Below are 23,366 nucleotides of genomic sequence, written 5' to 3'. Positions count from 1 at the left end.
GGGTGCCTCCTTGGCCGAGGAGTCCAGACTGGAAGGGCAGAATACCGTATACGTTGTCAGACATGGTCACCCTAGCTCCGGTTTTGCTTCAACCGTTGTTTCTTTGTTAAAAGGGAGGATTTAATTTTGAGAAGTGATTTGAGGGCACTGTTTCCAGAAACAACTGCAAGGCATAAAAATAAATCTTATTCTTGAAAAGAAAAAAAAAGGGATAGTTTCTGATTACCAACTCAGAATCAGGGTACACAGTCTGACAAGGTCATTCCCTTCTCAAAGTTTTCTCCAAAGTACACTTTCTTTTCTTGCTATCAGGACTATCTAATCTGCTGTATTAGGACCTTCTTTATCATTCATATGTGAGGCTGGACCTCCACTGATTAATAATCTGCTGTCTCCCTAGTCATTCTCCTTCTTTTTTCTTTTCTTTAAATTTATTCATTCATTGATTCATTCATTCATGCATTCATTTGTTCATTCATTCATTTGTTTATTCATTTATTCATTCATTTGTTCCTTCATTTGTTCATTCACTCATTCGTTTATTCGTTTGCTTGTTTGCTGGCCATGCATGATAGCACACAGTAGTAGTTTCTGCTTCTGGGGAGGTTGAAGTGAAGCCCTTGAGTTCAGGAGTCCTAAATTATAGTAGGGCTAAAATAAGTGGAGCAGTGGATAGAATACTGGTCCTGGAGACAGGAAGATCTGAGTTCAAATCCATCCTCAGACATTGCCTAGCTGTGTGACCCTCTGCAAGTAGCTTAACTTCTGTCTCGGTTGCCCCTTCTGTAAACGAGGATAATAAAATACCTACTGGGAGGATGAAATGAGATAATTATCTATGTATGGCACTTTGCAAACCTTAAGAGGCTAGCACTCTGTAAACCTTCAAGTGTGACAGATTCTTACTAAAGCAGGACTGTGTTAGTTGGCTATTTGTCCTGGGGGCAGGACTAAGGAACAGAGTCCGGGAGATCTATAAAGAATCTCTAAGATAGGGAGGGGCCTCACAGATCATTGATATCTAATCCATACCCTGAACCCAGAACCATCTCTTTCACATGCCTGATACTAGAGGTTTGAATGGCTCCAAAGAGCCATTTTATAAAGACCTCCGGTCGTGGGATGCTCTTTACCTTAGGAGGCCATCCATTCCACTCTGGGACAGCTCCACATGCTGGAAGGTTTTTTCCCCTTGTTCCCAAATCAGACCCTCTGAAACTCCTGCTTATTATTGTATTTCTGCTCTCTGGATTGTCTTTGAAATCCCCTTATAGTCCCTCACTCATCCTTAATCAGTGCTTTTTGAGTGAATGACTGGATCCGGCAGAACAAATAGAATTCCTTTTCCTTAAGCTTACCCTTCAGATTCGGCTCGTGCCTGTCTCCCCTCCCCCCCAACTCTGGTCTTCTCTTCTCCATCCTAAGCATCTGTTTCCTTCAAATGCTCCTTGTGGCCGGGTCTCTAGTCCTTCTACCATCTTGGTCGTTTTCCTCTGGGTGTTCCGCTTTATCAAAGTCCCTCCAAAAATGTGGCTTCCAGAAATGAACTCTACCTCCCAGATCTCCAAATGTGATAATAGAATTATCTCTCAAATAATATTTATTTATAAAAGTGCTTAGCACAGCACCTGGTACCTAATAGGTACTTAATAAATGCTTGTTCCCTTCCCCCTTTTCCCTCCTTTCCCATGGCCATCCAATATCCCATTACTTTTGGGGGGCTGCCATGTCATAATCTTAATTCAGTGAGCTTGTGGTCCACCCAAATCCCCAGATCTTTTTCCATGAATGTCTTTCTAGCCTCATCCTCCACCTTTCAACGTGTACTTCAACATTACTCAAATATAAGACTTCAGGAGGTACCGTGGGATAATGGTATAGGGTTGAGTTTGGAGTCAAGAAAAACAGGGTTCAAATACCATCTTTGCTGTTTATGTGACCCTGGGCAAGTCATTTAATTTCTATTTGCTACAGGCAACTCCTCCCACTCACAGAAGTTTTCCCTCCACCTCACTGAGGAAACCCCAGATCTTTCTGAGGACTCCAGGAGGCCCTCGCTGGTACACAGTCATCCTGTTAATTGTGGCCCATTGCCTCTAGCTGCTGCTCGCTTCGGATCCTGAGCCTGTCATTCGGGGCCTTTGCTGTTCCTCACCCTTTCATGCCACCTCCGATGTGTGCTGGCTCCACCTTCTTCCCAGTTCTCCTGAAGTTACCCTGAAGGGTGGGGGCAGTTTGACTTTAACTCAGACCTTTAGAGACTCATGTGTAGAGGACAGGCTGCCAGCCCTTCAGTGGGGTTCATCTTGCTTCTGTTTCTGAAAGCATCGGGGCTGTCAAAACAAACATTCTGTTCTGAAATGTAAGTTTGGAAAGGGCTCAAGCTCTTACCCAAATAGCTAACTGCTTTCTTAAAGGGCCAGAAGGCAGGGTGACATCTTGAAGAAGAGTGACAGAGCTGGAGTCAGGCTTTGCCCCCTTGCTGTGTGACCTTGGGCAAGTCACCACCTCTCCCTGAGCCTCAGTTTCCTGCTGTGAAAAATGAAGGAGTTGGATCCAATGACCTCAGAAGCCCCTTCCCGGTCTACATCTCTGATCCTTGATTTGCAACCTGACGTCATTTCCCTTCCCTCAACTTGAGTTTCCTCATCTGTTAAACAAGGGGGTTGGCCTGGGTTCTAAATCTATTACCCCCAATTCTACTCCAATAGTCACGCATACTTTTTAACCCTTCTCTCAGAAGCTCCCTTTGTTCTAAACCAAAAACTCAGTTTCAGAGTTGGGAGGTGCTTCAGAATGACCAAGAACCCATTCTATTATAGCCCCAACATGTGGTTAGGAAGGTTTGTTTAAAGGCTCCCAGTGAGCAGGAGCCCTCTGTCTCCCAGGTCATCTCGTTGTGCTTTGGGGGAGCTTGGGTTGTTGGGTCATTTATCCTTACATCAAACCTCAGTTTATCTCTTTGTTATTTCCACCCAGTGTATCTAATTCTGTCCTCTGGGGCCATGCGGAATAAACCAATCCCATTTCTAGGTCATAATCCTTAAACACTGGAAGACAGCTCTCACATTCCCCCCTGAGTCTTCAGGCTAACTTCCCCAGCTCCTTCAATTGAGTCTTAAACAGGATCACAAGACCCTTCACCCCTCTAGTCTCCCTCCTCTGGAAGCTTTCTGGCTCATCAAAGTACTTCCTAAAGTGTGTCTTACAAAACTGAATATAATTGTCATGGTGCAGTCAGACCAGGGCAGAGTACTGTGAAACTAGGGCTGAGCTCTGGACAATCGTGCCTCTCAATGCAGCCTAAGATGGTGTCAGCTTTCTTGGCTGCCATATACATACAGTGTCAGCTTTCTTGGCTGCCATATCGTACAGTTGATTCATATTGAGCTAACAGGTCACTAAAACTCCTAGATCTTTTCCCCACAAACTGATGTCTCTCCATGCCTCCACCATCTTGGACTTGTGAAGTTGATTTTTTGGATCCAAGTGTAAGACTTTACATTTATCTCTTACATTTCACCGATTCCCATTTCTGTAACGGTATGGGGAAAAGATGAGAAAAGAGTATACCTATTTTATAGTGGAGGAAAGTAGTGAGTATGATCGAGGTCACATACTGATATAAAGATATTTATAATAGTGAATGAACCAGGAATAAAAAGGTTACAGTTAGGTAGACTTTACAGTTTACAAAACACTGTTCTCATAACTCTGTAGGGGAGGTCATGTAACTTATTTTTCCCCATTTTGCACATGAGGGAGCAGAGAAGGAAAGTGATTTGCCTAAGGTCACACAGGTAGTAAGTAATAGAAATGGGGGTTGAATTGGGTCCTTCTGATTCCAAATGTCTACCATACCACCAGGAGAAGGTATTCTTAGGGTGCTAAGGTAGAGAAGGGCCCTACAATTACATTCTCTCTAAGGGAGTGCCATAGTCTATATTAGGACCCAATAACAGTGAGATCAGTAACACTGATAGGACAAGGTAGAGAGTCATTTACCTGGCCAGGACTGCAGTCTGGGAAGTGGCATTTGGAGTGTTTCTGAGGCAACGCATGGCATTTTGCACTGAAGCACTCTTCAGGTATAAAGGGGATTTCAGGCTCCCAGGTCTGGTGAGGACTCCTATTGCTGGCAGTAATGACTTCTGGGATCATGGTTTAGATTGTAGACTTTGAAAGTCATTGAGCCCAACCCCCTAATTTTATAAATAAACAACCTGAAGTCCATGGTCACCCAGCTAGTAAGTATTTGAGGTCAGAGTTGAACTCAGGTCCTCCTGACTCCAAATCTATGTTCTATCCATTACACCAAGGGGACTTGATGGGCCCTTTCTCCTGGGGCCTGGTCCTGTTTGAAAGAAGTCAGACCCCAGAAGCTACTCCCCTTTTCCCCCTGGCTGTTCTGCAGTTGGAGTCTGAGGCTCATACTTAGCAACGATCAGGAAATGACCAAGGGTTCCGCTGGGAAACTGAAACAAGGCAAGGGAAACTCCTCCCTCTGATCAAAAAAAGAATAAGAAAAAAACTGGATCTAGAAAGTCCACAGAAATGTAAAGTGGAAAGTGATACACACCTCAAACTTCCAACCTGGTTTTGTGTCAGGCAACAGCAGAAGGAGGCCAGGAGCGAGATGCAGAAGCTGTCCTCAAAGGGTCTCATGTGGGAAGGCAGCCCCCTTCCATTCTTCACAAAGCCCAGCTCGGGGAGGGAAGGGCCCAATGGCCTAGCACACAGGTGAAGAAGTGAGGCGTGGCCCAGAGAGAGTCTGAGGGTCAAAGACCACCCCTGGTTCCTTCCTATGTGACCATGGTCAAATCCTTTCACCTCCCTAGGGGACAATTTTTCAGCTGTAAATGAGGGGGTTAGAATATCTGGCCTCTGAGATCTACCCCTAGAGATAGACTGCTGAACTTGAGATGAGGAAGACCCGAGTTCCAATCTCATCTCAGACACTTACTAGCTGTGTGACCTTGGGCCACTCCCTTACCTCTAAAGCTAAGTTCTCCCATCTGTAAATGTCAATGATACCAGCACCTACCTTAGAGGGGTCACTCCCTTACCTCTAAAGCTAAGTTCTCCCATCTGTAAATGTCAATGATACCAGCACCTACCTTAGAGGGGTATTTGTTGTGAAGATGAAATGAGATAAAATATACAACACACTTTAAATACCATATAAATGCTATTATTATTACGTGCTGTAGAAGTGGTGGGGGTGTTCTCTCCTGACCCTCTCCAGACTTGATTGCACATTCCACTGGGTTCCAGGTATTCCCTGAACTCAGTCACCCCTCAGACTTCTGCCTTTGTGTACTGTCCTTGGTGCCTGAAAGGTCCCTTCTCACCGCATCCTCTTGGAATCATCAGCTTCTTAGAAGCCTTTCATTGTTAGAGTGCCTTCCCCTCCTTACACCTCTGGTTACACCTTGTGGAGAGGTAGCATGGAAGCTCCTGGGGGCAGATGCCAGTTTTGGGGGGATTTTGGTCATGTCTGAATCCCCAGTGCCTAGTGTAGTCCCTTGCTCAATAAATATGTGTTGAATTGTAACTGGGCCAGATAGGTGGTGCAGTGGATAGGGCGCAGGGCATGGAGTCGGGAAGGCTTATCTTTCTGAGTTCAAATCCAGCCTCAGACACTTGCTAGCTGTGTGACCCTGAGCAAGTCACTTTACCCTGTTTGCCCCAGTTTCCTCATCTGTAAAATGAACCAGAGAAGAAAATGGCAAACCACTCCAGTATCTTCACCAAGAAATGGAGTCACAAAGAGTTGGATATGACTCAGCAGCAACAATAATTGTAGTCTCATAGCAAATCAGCTAAAGGGCTGACTTTCAAACATGGGTGCTCTTGACCATCTGCTTATTCCAGGCCCCAACGGAAGAAGTGGCTAGCTAGACAAGAGGAACAGACCAGCAAGGATTGGTCAAGGGTGAAGGTGGAATCCAACTTTATATTGGATCAGGCTCAGAAGAAACTTCAACTTGGGTGGAAGACCTGAAGGAATTCCCAGGGGTCTCATAGTCCTTGACTAGAGCCTGACCAGTGAATCCAGCAAAGTGGTCACATTATTCCTTCTGGACTCCTTGGTGTGGATGCATGGGAGGAAACACGGAGGGGGCAAACTGAGTCTACGAGATGAGAAACAATTTGTCCAGAGCCTCACAACTCATAGGTCAGAACACAATTTCATAGGATTTTTAAGAGTCTTAAGGAGCTTAAGAGTTCCAGCTAAGGTCTGGAGGAGGTAAATGCCTCACCCAAAGTCACCATGGTAGGAAGGAGGAGAGTGGGGATTGGATACCATTTCTCCTAACTCCCAACTCAGTGCTCTTGCCTATGCAAGTCAACAAGAACTTTTTAAGTGCCCACTATGTACACGGCACCTGAGCTACAAAGATAAAACTGACACAGACCCTGCCCCAAATCAATCTCATATAGGTGGTGGCCCCTGAGTTGTGCTTTGAAGGCAGCTACAGATTCAACAAGCTGCAGGATGGGGGGTGGGGGATGCATTCCAGACATGGAGACAGGGAGGTAGGAGGGAGGGAACCTACTATGGGGAACAACTAGAAGCCAGCTTTATATTGCAACACAATTAGATGTTTTTCAGTACTTACTATTCATTTTGTGTTTATTATGCATGATGATAATGTTACATCTCCAGTTTTCCCACCTTATCAAGGGTTAGCAGGAGTTTTCAGTTTGGACTGGACACTTTAGATCTGGAAGGGACCTTTAGTCCAACCCCTTCATTTTATGGAGGAGGAAACTGGGGCTCAGAGAGATAAAAGGACTTACTTAAGGTCACATAACTAGTGAACGGTAGAGTTAGGATGTTAGGATTTGAATCCAGACCTCTCAATCCCAAGTTCTGCCTTTCTGATGCCACGGTCAGTGTGCATCACTGTTCCGTGGGTGCCTTTCTCCAAATAGGAAACAGGCTAGATCATTGTTGAAGCAAATGTAAACAAACTCTCATTAATGCTACTCTGAGAATGGAAAAAAAAATTTTTTTTTGAACAGGCAGACAATTTGCAAATAGCAAAACTTTCTAATAAGTGTCCCGGGGGAGTCCGGAGCAGTTTCATAATGGGCAAAAATTGTTCTTTGACTTCTCTCTCTCTCTTTTTTTTAATGTGGATATCATTCTACTTGTTCAGGAAACTGTGACGTCAGCTCTTTCTGGGAAGGGGTGGAGGATTCAGAACCTGCTTTTAGCTACTAAGAGCTCTCAACTACGTTTCCCAATTGAGACGCTCGGTGGAGGCTGGAGCTGGTCACCATGCAGCATCCATGGACGCATACCCAGAGGATACTCCTGGCTCTGTCTCTCTTGCTCTTTCTGGAACCCTTCGTCCAAGGTAAGGCTCGCTTGTGTTTCAACCTAAGCTGTGGGCCAGGCAGCCCAGCACCAAGTCTTTATTTTAAAAACTAAAACTGATAACCGTGGGGGAGGCATCTGGGATGATGGAACACCCTGGTAGACTGGGCTTTTTCTGACTCCTACACAACCATCAATCTGAGCTGGAAAGGACCTTAGGGATCAGTTAGTCAACCCCTTCATTTTACAAAGAGGGAGACTGAGTCTCAGAGAGAGGCGAAGACTTGTCCAAAGTCGCACAGTGAGTAGGCAGCAGAGCTAAGACTCAAACCTTCATTCCAAATTCAAGGAAAAGTTAATCTCTCATAGTGGGTGTCGTCTCTCCCACCCTTCTGAGGGCAGCAATGTGTTATTTTGCCTTTGCCCATTCTTGATACATACAAATGTGTGCAAAAATAAGGGGCAGGTGTTTGATTGTGTCTTTTAGCTAGTTGAAAATGGGGACCCTGTGCTAAAGTCACACTCTGGTGCCTTATTCTGGTAGAGAGAGGGCTCTGCATTCTCTAAGGCCATACAGGCAAAGATCAAACTCTGGAGGGTCCTTCCAACTGGAAAGACTTCAAAAAAGGCTTGTGAAGGGCTGTGTCTATCATCTTGGGATCAACTAAGCTAAATGAAGGGAAACTGAGTCTGGAAGCAAGGCGATGTTTTTTTTTCAGCCGGTGAGATGTGTGAAGACCACCTCCGAAGTGACAGAGGGTTGTGACCTGAATGGGTGAAAGGTGTGTCTACACCAGAAAAACCAACAGCCTCAGAATACTGAAGCATAGCATGAAAAGCTATGTAGCTTAATGGATAGAGTGTTGGGTTTATGTGCCGAGTCTGACTCTAGCTTAGAGAGCCTTTCAGTGAGTGCCCACAGCCACTGACTCTAAGACAGGGGATCTTAGGTAGTATGGGGTAATCCCTTCTTCAAATACTGTGATTTAATGCATAAAATGCATAGGTTTACAAGGGAAACCAATTATATTGAATATGGGATGGGGAGGTTTGTGGTTTTTTTTTTTTTAAAGTTCATGGACCTCAGGTTAAGAACCCTCCTCTAAGACTATACAGATGAGACGGTGATCTGTATCAGTAAAGGAAGTGTCCGTACTAGGAGTTCCCCACATTGAATAAAATCATAAATCTAGTCTTCCCCTCCTACAAATAAAAAAAATGCAGAGATAGGATCAATAGCTTAGGAGCTGAAAGGAACCTTGGAGACCAGCCCAACGTCTTAATTTTACAGATGGGGAAATTGAGGTGCTAGAAGTATTTGAAGTGGGATTAGAACCCAGATCTTCCCAACTTCCAATCCAGCTTTATTTCTTCATGTGGGTTGACATACTGGGTCAAAGTTTTAAGATACTATGACAGTGCTATCTTCTCACTTAATCAGACCTGAAGTACTGCCAGCTTGTTTCTTTAAAGGAAAAAGGTTTAGCAAAGCTGAATTTTGTGTTTACTTGATTCTATTTTTAAATTGGCCAGTTAGGATCAGGAAAGGGAAACTCTTCTGTGAGATATGTAATTATTCACCTGAATTTCACAGCAAGATGGTCAGAGAGAAATCTAACAACTCTCTGGTCACCTAAAGGCAGGACAGTTTAAAGAAGATATCCTGGTTCTATGGAAGGAGCCTACGATGTCTGGGGCTGAGGAACACCTGAGCTCAGGTCTCGTCTCTTCCCTGCCCTGCACTTACTACCCTGAGTGATACTGGGGGAATAATTTCACCTCTTCCCGCTTCAGTCGCATCCATCTGACAGCGGTAATTGTGATCCTCCTGTACTCTCCTGGGTAATTTAGTGATAGGTGACCTCGTTTAGCCAATGCTAAACAAGAAAGAGTTTAATAAGAAGGACCTTTGAACAATAAGCTCCTTAGGAAGGGTCCTTTTTCCTTGGGGAAGGAAGAAGAGGTAAGAAGATGGACCAGTTGATGGGGGGACAAATTTATAGGGGGTCAGCACCTTAAAGGAAACATCAATTCACTATGACACAGATGTCTTGGGTTTGTATCTTAGAAATGACTTCTGTGCGTCATACTCTGGGCTTCCGGTGGAGACACAATGTTATTCTCAGTTGCGGTTGATGTTTTAGAACACGCTAATCTTCCCTCCTTCTTATTTGGGAGGTTAAAGGCATGCCGGCTGGTTGTGCTCACATAGAAGATTTTAAAATTTCCGGGTTGTTGGATCCCTTGGTTTAATTAATTTTTAAATCAACACGACTGCTATTGTTATCCTCATTTTCCAAATGAGGAAACTGAGACCCAAAGTTCAGTGACTTGCCCAGAGTTACCCAACTTGCAAGTATCAAAGGCAGAATTCGAACCCAGGTTTTCCTGACTCTGAGTCCAGCACTTTATCTTTTCACTCTGCTATGCTATCTGTAATTATAAAGAAAAAAATATATATAAGACAAAGTCTAAGCTAATAAATTATCTAGACCAGGGTTCTTTCCCTTTTTGTGTGTCTTGGACCCCTTTTAGAAGCCTGGTGAAATGTATGGACCCCTTTTCAATATCATATTTTTAAATAATTGAAGGAAATACTAAATTTCAGTTAGAGTAGTGAAAATCAAATATTGGGTTTTTTTTCCCCACCCAAATTCATAGACCCTCTGACATCTCTCCACGGACATTGGGTAAAGGACTCTTGATCTAGACCTTTAGTTTTAGAGAAGAATAACTCAGATGATAAGACACAAACCTGCCAAGGTAGTCTGAGGAAGAGACCATGAGAGAAAGGGCTTATCCAGTGTGTCTTAGGTACTTTTGTATCTAGCAGGGTGCTATGCACAAAGTAGGCACCTGATAAGTATTAGTAAACAAACTTGACCTGGGCAAAGATTTGAGAAATTGAACCTCCCTCACTTTGCTACAGAGGTGGAGGGACAATGGGTATGGAATAATGCATGTGTAGCCTCTGTTATCCTTGTTACACCTGAAGGCTCTCTGGGTAGGGAGGAAGGAGCAACATTTTGGGAAATGAATTCAGTATTAAAAAAAAAACCCTGCATCACTCAAAATAAGATTTTTTTTTTCAAAAATGTTAACTTGTTGTTGGGACATTGAATTAATGAACAAATATCTGTATTTCTGATTCACATTTCAGCACAATTTGGGGCTGTTTCTGTTTTCAGAATTTCATGAACATGTTACATTTCCCACTAAGGGTCCATGTGATTTTTTTAATGGCGTTCATTCTCATTATTGAATGTGGTATTTTAGATGTGTGGGTCTGAGAGAGAAATCAACATAATTTCAGTAAACCAACTTGGAATTATTTAATAAACCCCCCCAGGGGAAAAATTCCCTCAGAGAGATGACCACATCTAGATAGAGTATTATGTTTGGTTCCCAGTATTGCATTTCAAGAAGGACATTGATAGGGGCAGCTAGGTGGCGCATTAGATAGAGCTCAGGCCTTGGAGTCAGGAGTACCTGAGTTCAAATCCGATCTCATACACTTGATACTTGCTAGCTGTGTGACCCTGGGCAAGTCACTTAACCCTGACTGCCTCGCAAAAAAAAAAAAAGGACATTGATGAATTGGAGAGCATCCTAAAGAAGAGAACCTGGCTGAAGAATGGACTCTCCATAAGAGGACCAGTTGAACTGGGAACACTTAGCCTGGAAAACAGGAGACTTTGCTGGGGACATGAGAGCTGTCTTCAAGTATTTGAAGGGTTTGGGCTTGCTGGCCCCAGAGGGAAGAACTCGAAGCACCAGGTAGAATTAGGCAGGAAACACTTCCAGACAATTAATCCTATCCCAAAGTGGGAATACCTGGGTTGCTTTGAGAGACAGTGAGTTCCTCATCATGGATGTCTCTAAGTAAGAGTTGGGTAGTTCTGGTTTGGGCGCAGGTTGGAGAAATGGTCCCTCAGGTCCCTTCTGTCTCCAAGATTCTAGGAAAAAGGTAATTGGTGGGTACAAAATGGAATCAGCTCTAAGCGAAGAAAGTCCCTAGAATTTGAGACAAGGTCATGCTCTAAAACTGAAGCTAATGGAAACTAGCAAAAAGTAGAGAAGATTAGTCAGCTCTAGGAATAACTCAGCTGTCAATGTGTTAATAATGGGATTGTGGTACTTTCTCCAAAAAATCCCATCAGGGAAATACCCTTGTTAAACTTGTTTTTGTTCAGTCATGTCTGACTCTATGTGACCCCCATGGACAAAGTTTTCTTGGCAAAGATACTGGAGTGGTTTGCCATTTCCTTCTCCAGTGTTCCCCCTTTTACAGATAAAGAACCGAGGCAAATAGGGGTTGACTTGCCCAGGGTCACACAGCTAAGTAAGTATCTAAGGCTGGATTTGAACTCAGATCTTCCCTACACCAGGCTGGTGCTCTGTCCACTACACCACCTAGCTGCCACTTTTGACAGATGTAAAAGAAACTGTAATTTAATGAATTTACGAGCTTATCTTAAGCTACAACAGAAGGGGTCTAGACTAAGGAGAGCGAAAAAAATAAGAATTTGTTCCTGTAGGTACAATGATCATTTCTAAGCTAATGACTTCCAGATCTACATGTACAGCCCAAGCCTCTCTCCTGAGCTCCAGGTCCGTATCACCAACTGCCACCTTAGTCAACCTTAGTGGATGCCTCACTAGCAACCTTGACTTACCCAGAATGGCCCTCAGCATCTTTCTGTCCAAACCTCCCCTCTTCCTGTTATTGTAGAGGGCACCACCATCCTTTTAAATGCTTACTCTCGAAGCCTCATTGTCATTCTTGATCCCTCAGGCTCACCTCACATAGCCAATCTATTGCCAAATTTTGTTGCTTCTACCTTCACGACGTCTTTCCTATAGGTCCCCTTCTCTCCACTCATGTAACTACAGCTCTAGCTCAGCCTATCATCTCCTCTCACTAGATCATTGAAATAGCCTTCTGATTCATCTTCCTGTCCTCAAGTCTCTCCCCACTCCAGTCCATCCTATGGTTGGGAACCACTGATTAAACATTAAACTTTGTCTTCTTCTCATCAATCCACCAGAACCCAAGAGGTATCTTCGATGGTTCAATGTAAATCCAACTCTATCATGCTGAATTTGCTTTCTAGTAAGACATTGTTGAAAGGATGGACCTGTTCTTTTTTCCCCAGGGGATGGAAGGTTCTTGCCAAAATTGTTATAGCCTCTGGGTCCAGAGGCTCTGAGAACAGCCTGGCTTATCAGTCGGCAAGGCATGGGTTCAATTCTACCTGTGTGATCTCACTTAACCTCTCAGCGCCCTAGACTGTTCTCTAAGACTACAAATGTAGAATGGTTGCCGATACCCCTTGGTGGAGGACGTCCCTCTGCTATGACATCACGGGTCTGAATCAAAAGAAATGTTAAATTTCATCCTACGTACATTGTGATTTAGATGAACCTTATGCTTTTTATAACTCGTTGTAATATATATAAAAAGGGAATATGTCTTTAAAAAAAGAGGGACACAACATAAAAACAAAGAAGTTCCTGCCTTCAAGAAGTGGATCTAGTAGGTCCTGTCTTCCTTATTTACTCCATCGAAGGATCTAGCCACCGAGGCCATCTGGTCCAACCCCCTCATTTTACTGACAGCTCAGCAGTTCTTGCAGTAAGTAGAGCCCTGCACTTGGAGTCAGGAAAGCCTGAGATTGAATCCTGCCTGCGATGTTTATTGGCTGTGTGACCCTGGACAAGTCACTAACTTCTCATGAATGAATGAAAAAACATCTATTAAGTACTTACTATGTGTGAAGCGCTGTAGTTTACATAGTCAGTCAACAAGGATTTTTGAAGCCGGGCAGGGTGACTGGGGACTACAAAGAGATCAGTGATCTATTCCCCATCTTTAGGGAGCTCACCTTCTAAGGAGGAGAGAAAACACACATAGAAGGTTTCAGCTGCAGGGCAGATGGAAAGATCCCCTGGTCCTTAGGCTTCATCAACAAGGAAGATGGTAATTCACCTTCCTTAGTCTCATTTCCATTGACAAAACAATATCTAATGTTGAACCATTTGACAGGGGCAAAGATTTTGGTGGTGAGAATTTTTTAAAAAATAATTTATTATGAACTTAAATTTAGATATCAACCAAACCAAACCTACATTACCACTACTTATTTGAAAAATGCATTTCAATGCATAAAATTCCCCAAACAATAAAATTACTCTTGTTTTCCCTTCAGCTGTCATTGTTTGTCCATTCATCACTATATCTGTGCCTAGATTTTTCCATTATATATTATCATATATGTAGTTCCATTACATATGTGTATATATGTATACACACATGAGTTTGTACGCATATGTGCATGCATGCAGGTGTGTATATGGATATACTATATCCTGTGTATACTATCCAGTTTTGGGAGAACTTCCTTTTCTGAGCCTTCAGGAGCTGGGACTGCTGAGGAGGGAGGCAGGCAGAGGCAATGGCCAGGTCCCTTCTCCACGAGGGTTGCTCCCTTGGATGGTAGAAGATTTTATTAGTAAATGGGCTAATAACAACACCAACCTCCTAGGGTTGTTGTCTCCTATGGCCATGGGCATTCAGCTTTGGACTATTCTGCGTACGTGAAGTCTGGTCTGGCAGAGTTGGATAGATCTGTGCAATCATGGTTATTATCATCATCGTCATCAAATCACTTAATGCTTCAAGCTTTGCAGCTAGATAGTGCAGTGGGTAGAGCGCTGGGCCTGGAGCAGGAAGACATGAGTTCAAATCTAGCCTCAGACCTTACTGTGTGACCCTGGGCAAGTCACTTAACCCAGTTTGCCTCAGTTTCCTGATCTGTAAAAGGAGGAGGAAAAGGAAATGGCAGACCATTCCAATATCTTTGCCAAGAAAACCCCAAATGGGGTCACAAAGAGTCAGACACAATTAAAATGACTGAAAAACAACAACTACCTTCAGCCATCATGTCAGACTCCCCTAGTAAGTATTTACAGATTGCCTTCTGTCAGTCTAGTGCCCTGCAACAACATGGCCAGGCCACAGTGGAAACTCCTCAGTAAAATTGAAACTTGAGAAGGCAGGAATCTGGCTTCTAGGGTACCGTGATGCGGAAGTAGAGAGCAGGCTGGACATTTTTTTTGTGCTCACTAAACTATCCTGGGGGAAGCCACCTCAATAAAATTGACAGTAATAAGTCAAGTGACTTCTGGTCTTCCAGACTTCTAAAGCATTGCTAGCCCAGTGTGGGAAAAATGCTGAGACACCAACAGAAAAAATTTGCTTGGGCCACATCTGCTTTTGTGTGTATGAGTAAAGGAGGGGAAAACAGGATTCCCTTTTTTGAAAGTAAAACCCCTAAATCTTTTCATTCAGTTTCTCAGCCATGCTTTGAGAACCTACTTAGGCCTTACTTTAGCCCCTGAAAAATCTATTAACAACAGCAACAAAAATAATAATAGATCTTCTCTGTGTGTGACATTTCATCTCCACCTCCTTCCATTTGTACAAGTGACACTTCATATCTGGAAGCTGCTTCCTCCTTTGCCCCATTTCCCTAGCTTCCTTCAAAGCCCAGGTAATAAGAAAGACTTCAGCAGACTGAATCCGAAGCCTGCCTCCTCGAGAGGTGGTGGGAATGAAGCCTACAGTCTTGAGACATGGTCCCTGTGGTCATTTGTTTTGCTTAGCTGAGCTTTGTTACACGGGGTAGGTGAGAAGAGTCACTGGGAAGGAACGGCTAGATTTTTTTTAAGCATCTGGAGAGTCCCTGGTAAGTTGGAGAAGTTCCCTGAGTCTCCCCTGATCTACTTGCTTTATACATGAAACTAACCACTTCTTTTAATAGCATGGCTAAACTCCTACTCCAACCATTTCCATAGGCTCCAAATTGTACTCTCTCTTTCTCTCTTGAGATTACCTTGTGTTACTTTGTATATATTTTGTAATCCCTTATACTGTGTAATGTATATGTACCCTCTCAGAAAAATGAGAACTCCTTGAGGACAGGAATTGGTTTTTTTTTTCTTTTTATCCCCAGCTAATAGTTCAGGACCTTGAACATAGGAAGTGTTTTATTAATGTTTGCAGAATTTAGTAAGACTCATCCCTTGCCCTCCAGTTTACTCTCTAGTCATGTTTACTTTCCCCTTTCCCCTCACCCTCTCAGTGCAACTTCAAACCCAACTGGGCCCCTGAGACCTCTAAGTGATACTCCTTAGGAAGGTGTAATGTCCAGACACTAAAACAAATAGTCCAGGACATTTTCCTCAGTTTCTTGGATGATGTCCAGAACCAGGAGCCTTTCTCAGCCAGGGCAGGATGGAATGAGGCTACTCCCACACTTAGGGGAAAGAAGCCTTTGTTCAATCCCTCTCCTCTCCTCAAGCCCCACCCCCCCAACACAGACATCTTCAGTGTCGTGCCTGTTAATTTCAATCTATTTGGGAAGGAATTCTACCATCTAGTAGACTTAGGGGGAAAATAGATTCCTTATTCTAAAGCAAAGTGTCAGGCTTCCCATTAGGCAATCACTCTCATATGAGTAGGTGGTTTCCACCTTTCTCTTTATGATTCCTCATAGCTGAGATATTTGAATTCTGGGGGTGGTGAGGAGGATGAGTTCTTGGAAATTATCTGTACCTATTTCACTTGGATACTTCCTCCACCTACTCCTCACTGTTTATAATAATAATTGACATTCATAAATATGACCTGAAGATTTACTTTGACTCTGATAAAGAGATGAAAAAATGCACCTTCCTTCTTTCTTTGCAGAGGCGAGGGACTATGGGTATGAAACATTATATACACCGTCAGACTCAATTGATATGCTAGTTTTGATATATTGGGTTTTTCCCTCCTTTTTATTATTTGTTACCAGGGATAGCTCACCAGGTAAGGGAAAAGGAATATATATATATATATATATATATGTATTTTTTGGGGGGGGCTAGGCAGTGGGGTTAAGTGACTTGCCCAGGGTCACACAGCTAGTGAGTTATGTGTCTGAGGCCGCATTTGAACTCAGGTCCTCCTGATTCCAAGGCCGGTGTTCTATCCACTGTGCCACCTAGCTGCCCTAGGAATATATTTTGTAAAAAATAAAGTTGATGTAGAAAGAAAAGATATCAATAAAAAAATTTACAAAATGATTTACTTGGATCATTTCATTTTAAGGCAGTATGTGATAGTGAATGGAGTGCAGGATTTGGAATCAAGAGGACCTGAGTTCAAATTCTGCCTTTTCATACTTACTAGCTGTGTGGTCCCAGACAATTTGCCTACCCTCTCTGAGCCTGTGTGTTCATCTGTTGGGGATAATAGTACTTATGCTGAAGGCTTCAATGAGATGTATATTAAGGGCTTTGGACAATTTTCAAGCTCTATGCAAATGTCAGCTCTTAATCATTCAGGCACTGTGTTGCGAAATATGAGCCAGAAAGTTTTTGTTAATGGCAATATTTTGTCTTACCTGATGAAAAATACCCCCAGTGAAGTTTACATCATGGAAAGGTTGGTATTGGCTTTCCTTTCCTCTTCCTGTTATAACCGACATTGCTTCGGCTAGGGCTGTATACCCGCCACCGTTGTCTCTGGTTTTTCTAAACAAGCACAGGATGAGGAAGACGATGGATGTCTCCCTCTGCTGGAGAATGTGATGGGTGTGAGTTCCAGGAAGATCCCTGAAGGGGTTCACCAGTCCTGGGAGGATAATCATGGCCACTCCCTTAAGGCATGTGGTTAAGCCAACCCACTTTTCCTGGGATTCAAGTTAAGAAGCATTCCTACCTGTGACACTATACTACAGGTTGGAGACTAAGTATCTACCCTTTTCTATCCCAGCTCTCTTGGCTTCCTATAGGTTACCAGGGTCCTTAGGACTTGTGTTGAAGACCCTAAAAAAGTGAGGGTGCAGAAGGAAGGAGTAAGGCTCAAGGGGACAAGTGGGGTGGGGGGGAGAAGGAAATGTACTTCCATGCCCCCATGATGTAAGTGCTCAAATAATGTCTCTGGTCTGTCACTTCACCCTGTAATCAATCAGTCAATCAGCATTGATTAAGAACCTCCTATGTGCCAGGAAATGTGTTAGGTACTAGGGTTTCAAAGACAAAACCCAAAAGCCTTAAGGAACTGCCATTCTGTTGGGGGAGATAACATGTACGTATTTAGAAATAGACAAAATCCATACAAGATGATTTGGGGTAAGGGGAGAAGTACTAGTATTAAGAGGATAAAGAAAGACCCCATCACATTTTACTCTGATGTCACGTCTCAAGATCCTGCCCTCTCAAAGGCTATGCCAGCAGAGGGCAAGTTCTGCCAGACTGGGCCATGACACCTAGAGCTGGCAACAGACAGAGCTCCTGTGCTGAGAACCAGCCTAGCTGAGTGGAGTAAGGTTCATCACCAATAGGCTGGCCCTCTGGTGGATAGACACTTTAGTCATGGCAACCCTTGCCACAACAATAAAAACACCAAAGGGCTGTTGGTCGTGTGCACCTTCTTCTGATTCTGCCGTGATGGTGGAGAAAGGAGGCAGAGACGCAAAGGATCACAGGTTTTAAAGGTATGGGAGCTCCTTGTGCAGTGACTGAGGAATTGAGTTGCATCAGCCTTAGCGTTCTCATTGTCATTAAGCATTGATTTTTTCCTCTGTTCACAAAAGACTTTATTATCTAATGATGCATATTAAAACATACAGAAATCTGCACTTTCCACGCATCAGAACAATCTTCACAAGTGAGTGTTGGCTATTTTATATAATAGACAACACTTTGGGCAGCTAGGTGGCGCAGTGGAACGAGCACTGGCCCTGGAGTCAGGAGGACCTGAGTTCAAATATGGCCTCAGACACATAATACTAGCTGTGTGACTCTGGGCAAGTCACTTCACACCAATTGCCTCACCAAAAAAAAAAAAAAAAAAAAAAAAGACAATGTTTTGAAGTGACCTTTCTTAAAGAAATGCTTCATTTACCAAAGAAACGAAAGATAAAGAAGCAATTACTGCTTTTAAAAAGCAGCTGTTTTGTTACAGAGTGGAAGCTTTATGCCTGTATTGAAAGACAACATGATCACAAATAATGAAAAAAAATGTGCAAATGAAACAATTTTAACTATAAAGGAGAACGCTTTCAAAATGACACATAAATATGTTGTGTGACTTTTAAATGAGGACTTTCAGAATGAGACCTCAACACTTATAATTGGGAAATGAGAGCTGTAAGTAAGTCACTGGAAACTGTATTTAACAAAATACATATAAAGTCTATAGCAAACTGATTTAAAAGTTAAAGCAAAAAAGAAACAGTACACTAAAGGCGCTTTACCCATCCAAATTTTAAATGTGATGAACACAAGTTGTAACTATGCCATAGTCGCAATGTTAAAAAAAAAACAAAACAAGATTAGTTATTGAACATGCAGAGAATTCTGCCACAAAGCTACTGTCTGTCATTTGCCAGTTGTTCCAGTAAAATATAGTTGTAAAACATCAACGATAACAGTTTAGCTTGTTTTCAGTATACATAGAGTTTGTACACAACCTGTTTTAAAAAAGGAGATGTTGGGGCAGCTAGATAGCACAGTGGATAGAGCATTGGCCCCAGAGTCTGGAGGGGACTTGAGTTCAAATTTGGTGTCAGATACTTAATAACTGTGTGACTGTGGGCAAGTCACTTAACCCTGATTGGATGGGTGGGGAGAGAGAGAGAGAGAGAGAGAGAGAGAGAGAGAGCATTTGTTAAAAGTCAATTGTATCCTAGATACTGGATGAGATAAAAGGGATACAAATACAGACAGAGAATGAAACAATCCCTGCTCTAAAAGTGTTTACATTCTAAATATGATGGAAATGATATGACTAGATGGACCTGTCTCATAGTGAGAGCAAGGGATACCTGGTGAATACACATGGTCCATTTGGTATTCAATGTCCAATGGTATGCAATGTTAAGGGATGAAAGAGGAAAGCCTCCAGGTGGTTAAATTCCCTTGTGGGAATGGACAGGAGTCACAAAGGATGGGCAGGCATGGATGGGTTGCTATCTGCAACACTGAAGAGAGTGCCCACATTAATGAGATCACAAATCCGTGGAAAGATGGAAATGGTTAAGGTTACCTCCCTATGATTTTCTTTTAATATCCTTGTACTTGATTTTAGTCATCTGTGAAATGATATAAACCTACCTGCACAATATTCCATTAGATGGATGGTAAGAAAGAAATCTAGAAATCACCTCAAGGATGGTGAGAAGTTGCAGGATTCATTCTGATGTCCCTAATTAAACGTGGACACTTTATTTGCTCAGGTTTTCCTGCCCGGAGGGCAAGATTCCATTGGGTTCGATGTCGCCCAGATAGCCTTTCTGCCAACTGCCTTGAAGAAAAGGGGCCGTGGTTCAACATGCCTGAAGGTGAAGACAATGGGGTCGTCAATCCTCCAGTGGATTCAAATCTGTAAGTAAATCAAGCTACCTCCTTCTAGATGCTGTACAGAGAGGGAGTCAACAGGTAGACCGTAAAGTTCTGGCAAATTTTTTGTGTTTCAGAAAATATTTAAGTTTTTTTTATTACAAATTTTGTAACAATCAACAAAAACAATAAACAAAATAAGGAACAAAATGACAACAACAATGCTAACAATAATAGAAGGGGAAAAAGAGAAACAAGCATTTATTATGCATTTACTATGTGCCAGGCAGTGCGCTAAGGCTAGGAATACAAATGCATGCAGAAAGCAAGACAATGCCTGCCCTTAATGAGCTTACAATCTAGTGGGGAAGACAGCTCAGAAAAGGGAGCTGAAAAGTTGAGGGTGAATGGAGTGGGGAGTGAAGGTACCTGGAACGGCATGTGATTCTGAAGTTAGGAAAGTTGGGAATAGGGGTAGGAGGGAAAATAAAGACAACAACAATAATAATAGCAGCTCCCATTTCTCTGGTAGTTGACAATTCACAGAATGCTTTGCCCACAATCCTGTGAGGCAAGTACTCCCACTACCAGTACCTCCATTTTACAGATATACTCCAAGCTATTTACAGTACTTTTGTCTATATGGAGAGGTAGCCTGGTATAGTAGGTAGAGGACTCACCTTACTTTCAGGAAGACCTAGGCTCAAGTCCTAGCACTAACTTGCACTAGCAGTGTGAACACAGACAAGTTACATGACCTCTCAGTGTGCCCAGACAACTTCCTAAGACTACAATGTGATCTACAGATCAGTTGCTATTCTGCATCAGCAGAGAGAATTTTCACACCTGAGAGTTCCCCTCACTGATGAAATTACAGGTCCAGACAGAAATATCTGTTTGGCTGTATGCATGTATGTACATGTGTATGTGTGTATATGTATGTGTCTATGTATGTGGTATGTGCATATTGTGTATTGTATATGTGTGTATGTAAGTATGTATATATGTGTGTATGCATGGAGGGAAAGAGAGAGAGAGAGAGAGAGAGAGAGAGAGGCAGGCAGTAGTTGGTATAGTAAATAAAAGGGTGGACTCAGGACCACTCCACAACTACTGGCTGTGTGACGCTGGAGTGGTTACTTAACCTCTTGGTATCTCCAGAAAGCTGTCTAACTCAGGGGCTCTTAACCTTTTTTTGTGTGTGTCATGGACCCCTTTGTCAGTCTGGTGCAAGCCATGGCCCCTTTCTCAAAATATTTTAAATGTATAAAATAAAATGCATAGAATTATGAAGAAAACTGATTATATTGAAATGTATTTATCAAAAATACTTTAGAAAACAACCTAGATTATTTAGATCCTAGATTAAGAATCCCTGGATAAAGAGAGAAGAGAAAAGGGTCCGAGGCAGAGGGGACACTTCCAGTAAGTGGGTGTGTTTCAAATAAAGATCCAGCCGAGGAGACTGAGAAGGAGAAGTCAGACAGGGAGGAGGAAAACCAGGAGAGAGCAGTGTCATGAAATCCTAGAAAAATGAGAATATCAAGGGGAGGGGTGATCAACAGAGTCAAAGGCTACTGGAAGGTCAAGAAGAATAAGAGATCATTGGTAACTTTTCAGAGAGCTGAATGAAGCCAGACTGCAGAGAATTGAGAAGAAAAAGAGGAAAGGAAGTGGAAGTGTGGGGTGTAGACAGCCTTCTCAAGGAGTTTGGGGAGGGCAGATGAAAGCTGATAGCTACTGGAGATGGACGAATATAGTGAGGATTTTTTTTAAGGGTGGAAGAGAAATAGATGTATTTGTAGGCAGTTGGAATGCAGGCAAAACGGAGAAATTGAGGATGAGAGAGTAGGGATGATAGAGGGAACAACCTGCTGGAGAAGACAGGATAGAATGGGATCAAGGGTGAATGAATGTAGAAAGGTTTGCCTTGGCAAAGAGACCAAAGTGAAGGAGGACAGAGTGGCAGAAGGCATCTGAAGGGTGTGAGATGACTAGGGGAGAGAAGGGAGTTCTTGGTGAATGGCCTCCATTTTCATATCTATCTATCTATCTATCTATCTACTCATTATCTGTCAGTTTACCTATCCATCCATCTTTCTATCTATCCATCCATCTTTCTCTATCTATCCATCCATCCATCTATCCATCCATCCATTTTTCTATTGATCTATCCATCTATCCATCTATATCTATCATCTCTCTATCTATATCTTTATCATCTATCTATCCACACACACACATACATATATATACATACATATACACACTTCTCCTCCAACTAGATTGTAAGCTCCTCGAGGGCAATAACTATTCCCCTTCTGTATTTGTAGCCCCAGTGTCTAGCAACGTCTGGCACTAACTGCTTAATGCACGTTGACTGATGGATGGATTGTTGTATTACATTGGACGTGTGGTCAAAAACAGTCTGCTACCCACCCCCAAGGCAGCCTGTTTGTGAAGTAACATCATATTCTGTTGTAAAGATTTTTATTCAGTCGTGGTTTCGACCAGAGGCTACCTGAGGCCTTTTCCCTTTGAAATACTGTGATCCTGAGGAGCAGAGCAACTCCATTGGTAGTCTAGGTTTTAGCCTCAAATAATAATGCAAAGAACCAGCTTCCTCCCTGTTCCGTTGTTGGTCTTGAACAAACAGCCTTGCCCGGTGTCCTTCGTGGTATGGAAAGCCTGACTTTCATTTCTATTCTTCTTTAGAATGAAGAGACCCCAGGACACGGCTGAAGAGTCCCTTTTCTCCAAGGAAGATCCTTGGTCCATCTCTGGCTCTGCCTCTGGCTCGGGCTCAGGCTCTGGCAGTGGCTCCTTACCTGAGATGGAAACCGAGCCAATAGACGAGGAGGATTTCTACAATTTCAGCCCCTCGGAAGGTGAGAATGTGGAACAAGAACTAACAGAGGAAGAACTGCTCATCTAAACACCGAAGCACACCCCCACGCTGAAGGCTGACCAGACATCTTCTGGGGATTCTAGATAAGAAACAACGAACTCCCGGACAAAGTGCTTTGTGGAAAATGCACACCTTCTGGAAGAGCTTCAGTCTGTATCTCTTTTTCTTCATTACAAATCTTAACCAAATGTACATTTATACATGAATGCAATCACCATCCCCTCTTGTTTGCTCACACATAAAACATCTTGTCTCCATGCCTTTGCACAGCTGTCCCCACACCTGGAATGCATTCCCTCTTTTTAATGTATATCTCCACCTCTACCTCTAGGAATCCCTCCAGTCTTCTCTCTTTCCTCAAAAAATTTTGTATTCCCTTATCTATGATAAATGTTCTATTTCCCCCATTAAAATATAATCTCTTGGAGGGTAGGAACTGATTTTTTTTTCTTTGAACCCTTCAGTGCTTTGCACATAGATGTGTTTAATAAAGTTTTCTTAAATTGAATATAGAATGGTAGAGCTGGAAGAGAGCTAAGAAATCATCACACCCACCACACCCTACTCCCATTTTACAGATGAAGAAACTGAGGCTCACAGAAGCAAAATCACTTGTTCAGCATCACAGCCAGTAAAGAAGTAGGGGTAGAGTTCATACAGAGTACTTCGGCAGTGTGTAGGTCCAGTGTGCTTTTCACTGTATCTGCTGCAATGACCTCTGAGTGTTTCCTCTGTGTATAA

General features: G+C 42.9%; 1 protein-coding gene across 1 annotated transcript; it reads left to right on the top strand.

Annotated features, from left to right (window-relative positions):
- The first annotated feature begins 7,200 nt into the window (after nt 1-7,200).
- On the top strand, nt 7,201-23,133 carry SRGN (serglycin). Its single transcript, XM_027840653.1, has 3 exons — nt 7,201-7,367; nt 19,615-19,762; nt 22,433-23,133. The coding sequence occupies exons 1-3, from the start codon at nt 7,289-7,291 to the stop codon at nt 22,650-22,652; spliced, it is 447 nt and encodes a 148-aa protein (XP_027696454.1). The 5' UTR covers nt 7,201-7,288; the 3' UTR covers nt 22,653-23,133.
- The last annotated feature ends 233 nt before the right edge of the window (nt 23,134-23,366 follow it).

Source organism: Vombatus ursinus, unplaced genomic scaffold (assembly GCF_900497805.2).
Source record: "Vombatus ursinus unplaced genomic scaffold, bare-nosed wombat genome assembly UNPS02014847.1, whole genome shotgun sequence".
Lineage (NCBI taxonomy): Eukaryota > Metazoa > Chordata > Mammalia > Diprotodontia > Vombatidae > Vombatus > Vombatus ursinus.
This window is presented reverse-complemented; position numbering and strand designations above follow the sequence as displayed.

Coding starts and splice junctions, on each gene's coding strand:
- SRGN (XM_027840653.1), top strand. CDS start 7,289: ATGCAGCATCCATGGACGCATACCCAGAGGATACTCCTGGCTCTGTCT. Junction 7,368..19,614: donor TCTGGAACCCTTCGTCCAAG/GTAAGGCTCGCT, acceptor TTATTTGCTCAG/GTTTTCCTGCCCGGAGGGCA. Junction 19,763..22,432: donor CCTCCAGTGGATTCAAATCT/GTAAGTAAATCA, acceptor ATTCTTCTTTAG/AATGAAGAGACCCCAGGACA.